This window comes from Miscanthus floridulus, chromosome 4 (genome assembly GCF_019320115.1).
Source record: "Miscanthus floridulus cultivar M001 chromosome 4, ASM1932011v1, whole genome shotgun sequence".
NCBI classification, from domain to species: domain Eukaryota; kingdom Viridiplantae; phylum Streptophyta; class Magnoliopsida; order Poales; family Poaceae; genus Miscanthus; species Miscanthus floridulus.
Window position 1 is genome coordinate 1583829 of NC_089583.1, and position 13006 is coordinate 1596834.

At 44.1% G+C, this 13006-nt stretch overlaps 1 protein-coding gene and 1 pseudogene across 1 annotated transcript; one reads left to right on the plus strand and one right to left on the minus strand.

Moving 5' to 3' along the window:
- On the plus strand, positions 1 to 844 carry LOC136550765 (photosynthetic NDH subunit of lumenal location 3, chloroplastic-like; annotated as a pseudogene).
- Positions 845 to 1007: 163 nt separating this feature from the next.
- LOC136550766 (kinesin-like protein KIN-14N) lies at positions 1008 to 6313 on the minus strand. Its single transcript, XM_066542363.1, is given in 18 exon segments — positions 1008 to 1521; positions 1623 to 1727; positions 1819 to 1923; positions 1998 to 2079; positions 2668 to 2867; positions 2957 to 3118; positions 3244 to 3353; positions 3451 to 3574; positions 3658 to 3804; positions 3968 to 4042; positions 4118 to 4208; positions 4210 to 4325; positions 4437 to 4640; positions 4764 to 4883; positions 4958 to 5025; positions 5028 to 5066; positions 5150 to 5294; positions 6009 to 6313. Coding segments are annotated over 18 exon segments (2271 nt in total). The 5' UTR covers positions 6225 to 6313; the 3' UTR covers positions 1008 to 1359.
- Between the last annotated feature and the right edge of the window lie 6693 nt (positions 6314 to 13006).

Here is a 13006-nt window from a genome sequence, read left to right on the forward strand (position 1 = left end):
ATGGCCACTTATCTCAACGCACCGCCGGCGGCTACCACCACGGCTGCAGCTACTGCCATGCCTTCTCCGGCGGCAGCCTCCGCCTACTCGGCCAAGCCGACCCACGCTGCACGTGACGTGCCAAGCCTCCTCATCCTCCTCCTCCCAGCAGCAGCCGTCCCCGTCCAGGAGGTCAGCCTGCGTGGGCCTCGGCCTCAGCTTCGCGTGCGCCGTCCTGCTCCGCCCACGTGCCGTCGCCGCCGCAACTGACGCCGGCGACGAGGAGCCGGCCAACAACGGCTGGTGGCTTACTGAATTCCCCTTGCCCACGCCAAATCGTCAACAGTAAGCCGTCCTAGCCGCTTCACCACTCACTTGCAGACCGACGATTGTTCATTCAGTATTCAGTAAACACAGGCACAAGCACTGACGAGCTTCTGAACCATTGGCAAAACTTTCTCTCTGTTGCAGAGGAGATCAACAACGCCGACACAGGGACGCGTTCCTTCCTGAAGAACGGCATCTACATGGCGGACATCGGCCCCAGCTTCGCGGCGCACGCGTACCGGCTGCGCAGCACGGCCTTCGACCTGCTGGCGCTGGAGGACCTGCTCGGCAAGGACGCCTCCAACTACGTCAACAAGTACCTCCGCCTCAAGTCCACCTTCATGTACTACGACTTCGACAAGCTCATCTCCGCCGCCGACGACAAGCCCCCCTTCGTCCGACCTCGCCAACCGCCTCTTCGACAGCTTCGAGACGCTCCAGGGAGGCCGTCACCGCCAAGGACGACGACAGGATCAGCGCCGCCGCTACGCCCGAGACCAAGGTCATCCTCCAGGAGCTCATGGCGAAGATGGCCTAGCAAACCATGCCAGGATTCATTCATATATATGATGATGTATAAATAAATACTCCTATCTTGGTAGTATCTGTCTACAGGCAGAATTCACAGAGCAGGAAATATAATTATCATGCCACCGCTGAGTCTCAGCTCAGCAGCCTGTGCCTGTCGGACAGCGAGACAGTTGTTTACATAAACGCCCAGCCCAGACCAGCTCAGAGGCATTGGCACTTGGCAACACCAAATCAGGACTAAGAATGAAAGCAAAAAGAAAATGGAAGAAACACATGCCAACATACAAATCAGATCAGGTTTGATCAAATCAGATCCTAATAAGATTAAATAGACCAGCACACCACTGCCAGCCGTTAGCGCAATCAACAAGGCCACAAACCAAATAAATTGGCAACTCACACCACCTCCAAACAACGGATGCAAATGATCGGTTGCATCACCAAATCAACACATACACTGCCACACAGCCCAGGCAGATGGAACCTGCCAATCCACAGGCAAACAGACTTCGTCATAGTTCGTCATTGAGAGCTCCGCGTCTGGGTTTGGCGCCGGGGGATCCCGATCTCGCAGGAGTTCACCCTTGCAGCAAACCGGAGTGAGCAAAGAGACTCCCCAGTCGAGGATACTTCAGGAGAAAGATTCACAAACATCAGCGTCTTGGAGTCCCCTCCGAGACACGGCTGTGTTGGAAAGGGGGCAAAAGAATCAGTTAAGACTTGATACATTTAAAGAAGCCAATGGATTGGAACAAGAGTGCCAGTTACTGAGGAAAAGGTTATACCTGGAGCAGATATGTCAGTTTTGAGTTCCTGAACGGAACATGTTCCTCCTTCTTTGCAATCGAGAAGATGACGTCACTTAAGCATGACAAGCTTTTGTTGATAGCCTATGTCGGAACAAAACCATGCTTATTCGTTATTACAGAATATATATAAGCTAAAACACAAACAATGCTAAGGAACAAGATGGCAAATTACCAGAGTCTCTTTCAGCCGATCACCAGTGGCACCACTTTTGTTTAGACGCTCACTGCCTGCTAGATCTATAAGATTGAGCACTCCTTGCACTTGTTGATCCGTTCCCTGAAAAGAAAAATGGTCAGTTATAGACAAAAAGACAACATGCCAATCAATTTTACATGTGAATAAGAATATACCTCATTTACACCGAATATCCGAAGAGTGAAAACACAGTGACTTCTGGATGATTCCTCATTCATTTGTGTTCTCCCAACTGATCTGAAAACAAAATGAATAAATAACTGTTTTAGGTCCAATGCACCAGAACCGACTCATCCTGCAGCACTCAATTCTCAAATGTAGAACTCAGAAAGTTTGAGAACACAATTACAGTGATACTATCGAAACTTGAGGATATTACCATACAGGTTTAAGAAAATTAGCATCTGTACTGAAAAGACAAACTAGTATAGAGTACACAGTGAAGTAGATAGTGAAGAACTTAAACCTGAGCTGATTATCTTCAGCATCCAGATTTACTTTTTTGCTTAAGAAAATATCAATTGGTACCATGTTTTTTTCATATTTGAGAGTTGATCATAACCATATAATGGGTATCATCAAACAAGTGACATGCCTGAAGTTTAAATACAAAAAATGATCCAATGAATACTAAAGTCTCGTCATGATGACAGTCAGCGGAGTATAATGTAGTGACTTCTTTACATAGCTACATCATATAACACATCTTCTGCCAAAAAATTATGGCACACAAATGAACACTCATGATCAGTAGAATTTTCCTATTATATACTCTTATGACCAAATACTTAATGCTGAAACTTTGAAAATAAAGAAGTGTATAACCTGCTCTGAGCAGCCCGCCTGAGGAGAGAAGAAACTTCGTTGATACTAGTTACGTCAACGACCGTAAGGTCCGACACATTTGTGTTACCATTGGCATCATGCTTGATACTGTACTTTGAAGGACCACCATCCTGAGCAGCTATGCGATTCGTCACAAGCAAGTCGCGTATGGTCTCATTGTAAATCTCCAACATTGAGGCCTGAAAGTTTAAAATACACCATGATAACAGTTACAGAAAACTTGTTCACTGGTTAGTTCAATTAAATAAGTAAATTACCAAAAACACACCTGCATCTTATATCTCCAACCCTGTGAGTTAAGTGCCTGGCTAGCTTGAAAAATCTGCTCCAGAGATCGTGGTATCATTCCTTTTTGATCTTCTAACTCAGGATTGCCCATCATTGTATATGTTTTACCGGAACCAGTTTGCCCGTAAGCAAATATGCAGACCTAAATGATTTACCATTTTTTAGTTGCATTCTAAGAAAACTAGATAATGGAAAGACAAACCAAAAAACATTTTTTTTCTAGAGTTAGTAAAGGTAATCTCAGTTATAGCCATCCAAATACTGTACCTTATAGCCATCTAGGGCACTTTGGACGAGTTGAGATATTTCTATGAACACGTGTTCTTGTGATGCCGAATGATCAAATACTTTATCAAAAGTAAATGAATATCCTTGTGCTGAAATAATAAGAAATGCAATTATGTCACAATCATATTGTAAATACTCTATATCGAAGTCTAAAACTACAAAAATGAATGTAAACATGACTCTTACCATTATGTAACAACTCAATGCCTCGGCCTAAGTTTTCTCCACTCTTTGGATATGAGACCGCTCCTGATTCATTTGGCAGCAAAGGCCTTACTCTACAAAATACCCTGATGTTTCCCTTCAACTCCTGCAAAGAAACAAATTCAGGAACAGCCAAATAGAATATATGTATATATACTGGATCTTTGAGACCTTAAGAGAATTCCTTACAAGAATTGTGTTATGTAACTTTTTCCGTAACTTCTCTCCATCCAGAATTGTTTGCTCAGCCTCTTCAAGGCGCGACAGAGCACTCTCCAACATTTTCTTCATGTTCTCATACTCAGTCATGGTTTCTGAGGCCGTCATATCAGACCTCTGTACAGTTAAGAGAGGTTCAAGGTATTAAACATCTATGCAATATTTTCCTACAGTGTGACACTTGATACAGTAAGAAACATATAGATAAACTTGTGCCTACTGAGATATAACACAACATCATTATATTTAATGATTAATGAAGAAATAGGCATGTACACACCTTTGACTTTTCATTGGCAGCTGCAAGCTTAATTTCCAATGTCTCTATCATCTTTCTTTGGGATGAACATGTTTCCTATTTCAATGAAAACGTGTTAGCCAGTTTCAATTATCTAGATAATGATCGAATTATCTAGACACATAGTCATACCTCAAGGGCAGAGGTTTTTGCCATGGCACTGTCTAACTCAATGACAGTTTTTCCAGTCATTTCTTTGTATGTTCCAATATCAGCAAAAAGAATCTACTTGAGCAGATTTAGTGTCACGTTCCTCCCTTACATGCTGAAGCTCCATTCTAAGACTTTCAACTTCCTTCAATAAATCGGTCTTTTGCTTTGCAGCTTCATTTTGCAAAGACTAGAAAGACAACAGCATAATCAAGACATCAGGATAATTCTCTATAAACAAATCCAATAAAGAAGCGTGGACAAAGAAAGGGCATACTGAAAGATGTAACAGAGATCTTACCTTTACCATGTCTAGTTGCATTTTTACCGAGTTAGCATGATCTTTCAGACCATTCATTGTCTCGACCATAGTATTCTTCTCCTTTTGCAGCTTTGCTATTGTTTCAGCATTCTTTGTTGCATCTGCTTGGAGGTTGCTATTGTATTGCTGCAAGCTTGTGTTATATTCTTGAAGCCTCTTATTTGTGTCCTGAAGCATCTTAATCTAAGGATAACAACGAGCATGCAAAACATAAACAGTAGCAAATGAGGATTGCATGGTTGATAAATAATAATTCAAAGGAGTTTTTTATGGAAGGGGAGATTCACAAAAGGCGTTAGCTTATACCTGGTCATTGAGGCGTTTGTCCTCCAACTTTGCCCTGTTCAGATCTTCTAAAAGTCCATTGCGCAAAGATTCCACACCCATCCTTGCTTCCCTTTCATCTCTTAGAGACCTCAGGGCATCCTGCATTTTTAATGAAACTGAGAGTGACACAAGAGTAATAAGATGATATTAAGCCGGAAGCACAAGTCACCCACCATTTTTTCGGCCTCCACTATCTTCAGAGCCTCTTGTAGAGATGCACATTGTTTTTGAAGTTCCTGCATATTGATTTTGTTTCTTCAATAGTATTCTCCAAGTCAGCCACTATATGAAGCAATAAAAAATTCAGTCAGAAAATGTAGAAGAAAGGAAGTATCCATGATGCGATAATTTCAAAAGGTTGGTACCTATCTCAGAATGTTGTTTGTGTGTCGCCTCAAGCTGACCATTGATCCTCTCGATTTCAGCAAGATTTGCGTCTTCCCTCTCAAGAAGCCATCTGATACAGGCTCGAACCTTCTTGATGTATTCCATCATCTGCTCGCTCTTCCCCTGGGCAACCAGGGAAACCGAATCACCAAAGGCAGGACGTCATTATAAATAAAATGGTGAAGTCAGACCTAAAATATCAGATGTCAAAACATTGCAAAGGTCCTAGGAGCTAGTTTCAGTGGAATCACCGTCAGTACCGTGGGCAGAAACTTATCATTTTTTATGTTTAAATTAAACATCTCTGTTTTTACAGGTTTGAACCTTTATTTTCTTCTTCCAAAATACAGTTTGTTCCAATTCACTGATGCTTACTTGTCGAAAGGAATAGTGAATGGCCTTAAGTTACCGGTGCATTTTTCTGTAGTTTCAGTAGTCCAAAAACACTGCTGATACGCTAAGCAGCTACAGCACACATGAGAACAGTGTGTCAGCAGGCAAGTTACTAGTACAGTCAACTAAGGGGGCCATGCAGGTTATTAACAGGCGACAAGTGAAACAAATGTACAGAAAGTTGACGCATCTATCACCTAGCGTCAGAATTGAACTGGAAGATGAGCATACGCCTGAAATTAACACAGCCAGTTCACATGAGCGCAGGCAGAGGAACACGCGAGCAGCTATTTGTCTTTTTTTTTCTTCAAAAAATGGCATCTATACAATCTATCGAGTTTGAATCGAGACATCCACTAGTATGCTCACTGGAGGTACACAGGAACAAACGACGGTAAGGTACTAAAGGAAGCACAACATCCAGGGACGGGAGGAGCAACAAACCTTGTAGTCCATCTTGTTCTTCCCCTTCATCTTCTCGTTGAGGAGGGCTTCGACGTCCTCCCTGCCCGCGAACACCATGGGCTCCTCCGGCGGTGCGGTGGCGAGTGGCTGCCTCCCCGTCCCGGCGGCGGTGCGCTGGCGCTTCCCGGGCTGCGCGTCCGCGGGGTTGTTCTCCTTGTGGTGCAGCACCCCCGGGCGCACCCCTCGCGCGGACATGGCGGGCGGATCTAGGGTTTGAGGAGCGGGGGTGAGCGGTGGAGGTGGAGGCGCCTCTCGATTCGGATGGAACAATTGGAAAGGGGGGAAAGAATGGGAGCGCAGCGCAACGGAGCCGATGGGGGAGAGGGAGATTTGAAATCGTTCGAATTTTGGTAGGACCCACCGGGAGGCGCTCCCCGAAGTTGGGCTGGGCCTGCCGTTGGTGTGGTGCGCTACGCCAGTTCAGCCCAGTTTATTTATTACGGAGGCCCATGACGCGGCGGATTGGGTGGGCCCGCTCTTTCTACAGTTTGCAGCGTTGTTGATAGAGATTGTCAGCAAAGTAATGGTTTTTCTTTTGTCATCTCTTTTCCCCTCCTAAATCAAGTTGTTGTTTTTTGAAACTTTAAATCAAATTGTTTTACTTTAGTTAGTCTCGTTTTTCTTATCTTGTAGCTATCCTCCTCCTCTCTTATAACATTAGATTAGAGTGAAAGAGGATTTTTCCATCCGTCGATTTCCCACATCCCACACTGTCCTTGTGCCCCCAAAATACCCTTTGTTCTCATGGGCAGTTGTAACATCAGCTGCACTATAAATGATATTTGTAGATGCTTGTTAGTATTTTTAACCAGGGAAATTGATTTCTAAGGGCAGTTGATATTACAGTCCACTCTTAGAAATAGGTGTTGCACATAAAGAATGTTTTCAAATAAAATTTGATGAATATAAAATTCATATAAAAATATAGAGCTCGATGTAATATACAACTTTCTAGTTGATTACCCTTTTATTTGACCATTTAGTCATCCAAATTTACGTTTTAATTTCTTAGATTCTAAAATTTAAATTTTCAATTGTTTCAAACCACCTCGGATGGAGACGCATCCTATACTAAAGTTGTAGTGCTCAATAAAATCTAAAAATTTATAGTTGATCCTTTTTCATGAGATGGGCGAAATATCCAGTACAAGAATCACATAAGTTAATACAAAAGGATATCATTGTATATTAGGTCACAAGTGATTATATGTCATGGTGGTCGAGGGGGATTCATACGAGGTAAGAGGTCAGTATTTAAATCCTAGGAAACGCATGTGTGAAAAATCATGTGCTCTGGTTAGTGGGCTTCTACCGAGATTAAAATTAAAATTAAAATATGAAGTTTTTTTGCTATTTATTCTTTTTACAATAGTTTTATCATTTCTAGAAAATGATCTCTAGGGACGACAGGCCATGTTATAGACCGCCCCATTTCTATGGGTGATTGGTGTTTTCCGACATTAGAAATGGTTTATTACTAAATAAAGATGATTGGTTATTAGAGAAGGTTGGAAGAAGAAGCTTTAAGACATGCATGTAGACAAAGAAAGAGATTGTTCCAAGCGTAACACTGCTTCCTCTCGCTCAATGGGACCATGATGCACCATGCATGGAGCGTCGTCGGCAACACGCAAAAAGTAATAAAGAAACGAACGCAAAAGGGACAAAAGAGGCCGGAAAGGTGGGACGGCCTAGCTTGTCTTGCATTGCAATGTGATCCACTCATCATGCTGCATGCTACTCGATATAGCAAGCGAGTATATATGCCTTGCTCTTATTGCAAGTAGCGCATCGCATGACTTTGCCGTACTATTATAGCGCATTACGCAGCCTATGCATCTTTCTACTACTCTACTACGTTGAGGCTACACATAAGCCCCTTTGATGAGATGTATGAATTTTACAGCTGTCGAGTACAGTATTAGGGATACCTGAAAAAAGAAAGCTGATGGTTACGAACACTAACTCACCTGGATGGTCAAGAGCGTATTTTGGTCTCGTCCGACCCCGAGGGAGTGGGCTCCATGTCACCCGACCCGAGGCGCGGGCTCCGTCACGCCTAACCTCGAGGGCGCGGGCCCCGCCTCGCCCGATCCCGAGGGCGCGCGTCCCTCGCCAGACCCCACGCGGGCTCCGTCACGTCCGACCCCGAGGGTGCGGGCTCCGTCTCGCCAAACCCCCGTCTCTCCACACCTGACCACCCCTCGAAGGGGGATTCCGCCTCACCCACGGGGGTCCGTACCACCTTCAACCACTACGGGTCTAAGAGTACGAACCCAGGGTCAAACTTCTAACACCAGAAAGGGAGTAGGCACATCTTGATGTGACCCGCGGTCACGACGGGCCATACCTGAGGACTCACGTCGCCAACAGTGTCAGACGTGCCGGCGCTATGCTACCTAATCCTCATAGGACTTCTGACGAGGGTATCTGCTAACCATGCCACCCGCCGGGGCAGAATGGAGCACCACGATCTGTTGACGACACCCACGTATAGCGCCAGTGATGAACATGGTCGTGACGTGGAGTCCTCCCCGTCATCATCTACCGGACCGGCGGGACTCGCGTAAAAGATGATGAAGGGCGCCGTGACCCCGGAGGCCTTCTTCTCATTCGTTCTCTCTCTCTCTCTCTCTCTCTCTCTCTCTCTCTCTCTCTCTCTCTCTCGTGTAACCTGCACCTTCCCCTTCATCTATAAAACGGAAAGTAGGACGCCCCACGAAGGGCACGACGCTGAGCGGCTCAATGAGCTCAACGAGACTCAACTCCGTTCAACCTTTTTACTAGAGACTTGGGACCTGCTCCCTCTCTCACCCGTTTGTAACCCCTACTACAAACTAGTGCCGGTAATACAAGCAGCAGCAGACTGGATGTAGGGATATTCTTCCCAAATCAGTATAAATCCCTGTGTCCTCTAAGTACACCATTTGGGCCAGACGCGCAAATCACAAATTTACTAGTCGGTGATTCAAAACACCGATAGTTGGTACGTCAGGTAGGGGCCTTTTGCGCGCCTCGTCATCCACAACAGGCCACGGATGGCTAGCCACGGCGTTAGCTGGGTCCTGGGCGCGCACGTGTGCTTCGGGAGCCATGATTTCTTCATCACCACGGTGGGAGAGCTGGCATGGGCTCCCGCCACATCCAACTTCTTCGCTCCACTGGCCTCCACACAACCGCTAAGGTCCTCAAAGAGCTGCAGCTGCACGCCCTAGAGGCTCATGCCCCCGGAGCGACCAGCTGAAAGGTCCTAATATGGCTAGAGGGGGGGTGAATAGCCTATTTAAAAATCACAAATCAACTAGAGCAATTTGATTAGTATGACAAATAGCGTAATGCAAACTTGCTCTAGCTCTACAAGGGTTGCAAGCCATCTATCCAACAATTCTAGTTGCAATGATTACTAAGGCACCCAAACTTGCTATGTAACTACTCACTAAGAGCTCTCAATTCTAATTACACTAAAGAGCTTGTATCAACTAGTTTGCAAGAATGTAAATAGGTGAGTGGGGTGATTATACCGCCGTAGGGAATGAACCAATCACAAGATGAAGATTAAGCCAATCACCGGGAATGCAAATGACAAGAGACAACCGATTTTTCTCCCAAGGTTCATGACTTGCCAACATGCTAGTCCCGTTGTGTCGACCAACACTTGGTGGTTCGGCGGCTAAGAGGTGTTTCACAAACCTCGTCCACACAATAGACACCGCAAGAACCGACCCACAAGTGAGGTAACTCAATGACGCGAGCAATTTACTAGAGTTACCTTTCGGTACTCCGTCGGGAAGGTACAACTCCCCTCACAATCACCGGAGACGGCCACGAACAATCACCAACTCATGCCGATCCTCCACCGCTGCACCGAGCCGTCTAGGTGGTGGCAACCACCAAGAGTAAAGCGAAATCCGCAGCAAACAATACCAAGTGCCTCTAGATGCAATCACTCAAGCAATGCACTTGGATTCTCTCCCAATCTCACAAAGATGATGAATCAATGATGGAGATGAGTGGGAGGGCTTTGGCTAAGCTCACAAGGTTGCTATGTCAATGAAAATGTGCAAGAGTTAGAGCTACAACCGGCCATGGGGCTTAAATAGAAGCCCCCATGAATAGAGCCGTTATACCCTTCACTGGGCAAAACACGCTCTGACCGGATGCTCCGGTCATACTGACAGGACCTGGACTCAGCGTCCGGTCCACTGATTTATGCCACGTGTCACTCTGAGTTAAAACTAAACCGTCAGATCACAACGGCTAAGTGCTGACTGGACGCTCTGGCTAAACTGATCGGACACTGGAGCCTCAGCGTCCGGTCGAGTACAGTAAGGGTCCAAATCCATTTTTCCTCGACCGGACGCGTTGTCCACCTCGATCGGACACAGCCCAGTGTCCAGTGGTATACCCTAGCTACTATACCGCCAAGTTAGCGCGACCGGACACAGGCAGTCAGCGTCCGGTGCATTTAGATCCAGCGTCCGGTCACTTGATCGACGCTGGCATCTCCTCTGTCTTCTTCACCCTTGCTCAAATGTGCTAACCACCAAGTGTATCACCTTGTGCACATGTGTTAGCATATTTTCACAAATATTTCAAGGGTGTTAGCACTCCACTAGATCCTAAATGCATATGCAATGAATTAGAGCATCTAGTGGCACTTTGATAACCGCATTTCGATACGAGTTTCACTCCTCTTAATAGTACGGCTATCTATCCTAAATGTGATCACACTCACTAAGTGTCTTGATCACTAAAAAAATGGCTCCTACATTTTATACCTTTGCCTTGAGCCTTTTGTTTTTCTCTTTCTTCTTTTTTCCAAGTTTAAGCATTTGACATCACCATGCCACCATTGTCATGATCTTCGCCATTGCTTCATCACTTGGAGTAGTGCTACCTATCTCATAATCATCTTGATAAACTAGGTTAGCACTTAGGGTTTCATCAATTAACCAAAACCAAACTAGAGCTTTCAATCTCCCCCTTTTTGGTAATTGATGACAACCCTTATACAAAGATATGAATTAAAGTATTTGAATCCATGTTGCTTGCCCAAGCATATTTACCATGTGTAAAGGATATGGGCAAGTTTCATGAACTCCATATCATAGCAATTGCTCCCCCTACATATGTGCTAAGAGTTTGGATTGAAGCTTTGCCCATATGATTAGATAGGAAATATAGGAGACAATTTCTACCAAATGATGCTAAGGTATAAGAGATGGACCTTTGAAGCGTGATACCAATCGGAGTGCACCATATACCATCCTTAGCACCATTAGTAACTAGACATACACAAAACTAGAATACCCCATGAGATCAATATTACAAATAAGGGTCTAGTTTCCATAGAATGAACATAGGTCTAGTTACTTTAGCCTATGCATGCTAGTTTTTCATTTCAACATTCAAACCTACAACTAGCATACACCACACAAGCATGGATATTTGAAATTGAAACTTATGCCATGCAAGCAAGATATGTAATTGCACATTCAAATGCACTACTACAAGTTATGAGCTTGCTCCCCCTATTTGTATGCTCAAAATTTTAATTGATCCCCTTCCTTTGTCATATTTTATCTCTCCCCTTTGTTTTTTTGTTGTCCTTTTCACGATCTTTGTACACTATTTCTCCCCCTTTTGTCATCAATGACCACAAAGGCGTAAAGTATAGATAGGGTAGGATTATTAATGGCAACAATTTGCCACAAAAGGTGACCTCAAATTATAGATATGTTGAGGTGAAACCATGTGAAATGAGAAATTATTTTCCCAATTTGGTTCAATCTAGATTACTTGCAAAAGATATTTAACTCGGTTTGATCAAGGACAAGCTTCTTCACACCTCCAATTAAGGGTTATCTTGTACCATATTGAGTTAAACACTTATAGCTCATTTCTAAATCAAACACTAGGTTACAAGCCCACAAACATGTCATATGCTACCACTAGATCATTTCAAACATACAAGCAATAGTGGTACCATACAAGCATCAAATTCATTTGATTTTCATGAATGAGCCTATTCAAAGTGTAAAATATGTCTTGATGCACTAATCATGTCCTTAGGCAAGGATGTATGCCATGCCAATCAACTTTTACCTTAGATTGCTCGAAGGAGAGGCATGCCATATAAGTTGGAGGGGGTGCAGTCAACACATATTGGAGAAGTCAAGTATGTTCAATTCATTCCGTAGCTTGCAAAATCCTCTTCTCATCAGTGGCTTGATGAATATGTCCGGCAAGTTGATCTTCGGTTGCCCATACTCTCTATGCAAATATCCCCTTTTTGTTGGTGATCTCTTATGAAATGATGGCGGACATCAATATGCTTTGTTCTTGAGTGTTGAACCGGGTTGTTGGTGAGCTTTACGGCACTTTCATTGTCACATAATAATGGCACTTGCTTGAACTTGATTCCAAAGTCACTCAAGGTAACCTTCATCCAAAGTAATTGAGCACAACAACTACCACCAGCCGAAATGTACTCCCGCTTCGGCGGTTAAAAGTGCTACACTATTTTGTTTTTTTTGATGACCAAGATACAAGTGATCTTCCCAATAGTTGACATGTGCCCGATGTGCTCTTTCTCTCAACTTTGCATCCCGCATAATCGGAATCCGAATATCTAATCAACTCAAATCTTGCTCCTTTGGGATACCATAATCCAACATGTTGTGTATGCTTCAAGTACCTCAATATTCTCTTAGTTTGGCTTCAAATGACTTTCTCTTGGTGAGGCTTGAAATCTAGCACACATGCATACACTAAACATCACATCCGGTCTTGATGCGGTCACATAGAGTAGGCTTCCAATCATAGACCGATACATCTTTTGATCCCCCATATTGCCACTAGCATCACTATCTAAGCTTCCACTTATCCCCATTGATGTACTAATAGCTTTACTTTCATCCATTTCAAACTTCTTGGGCATGTCCTTGATATACTTGCCTTGACTCACAAATGTGCCA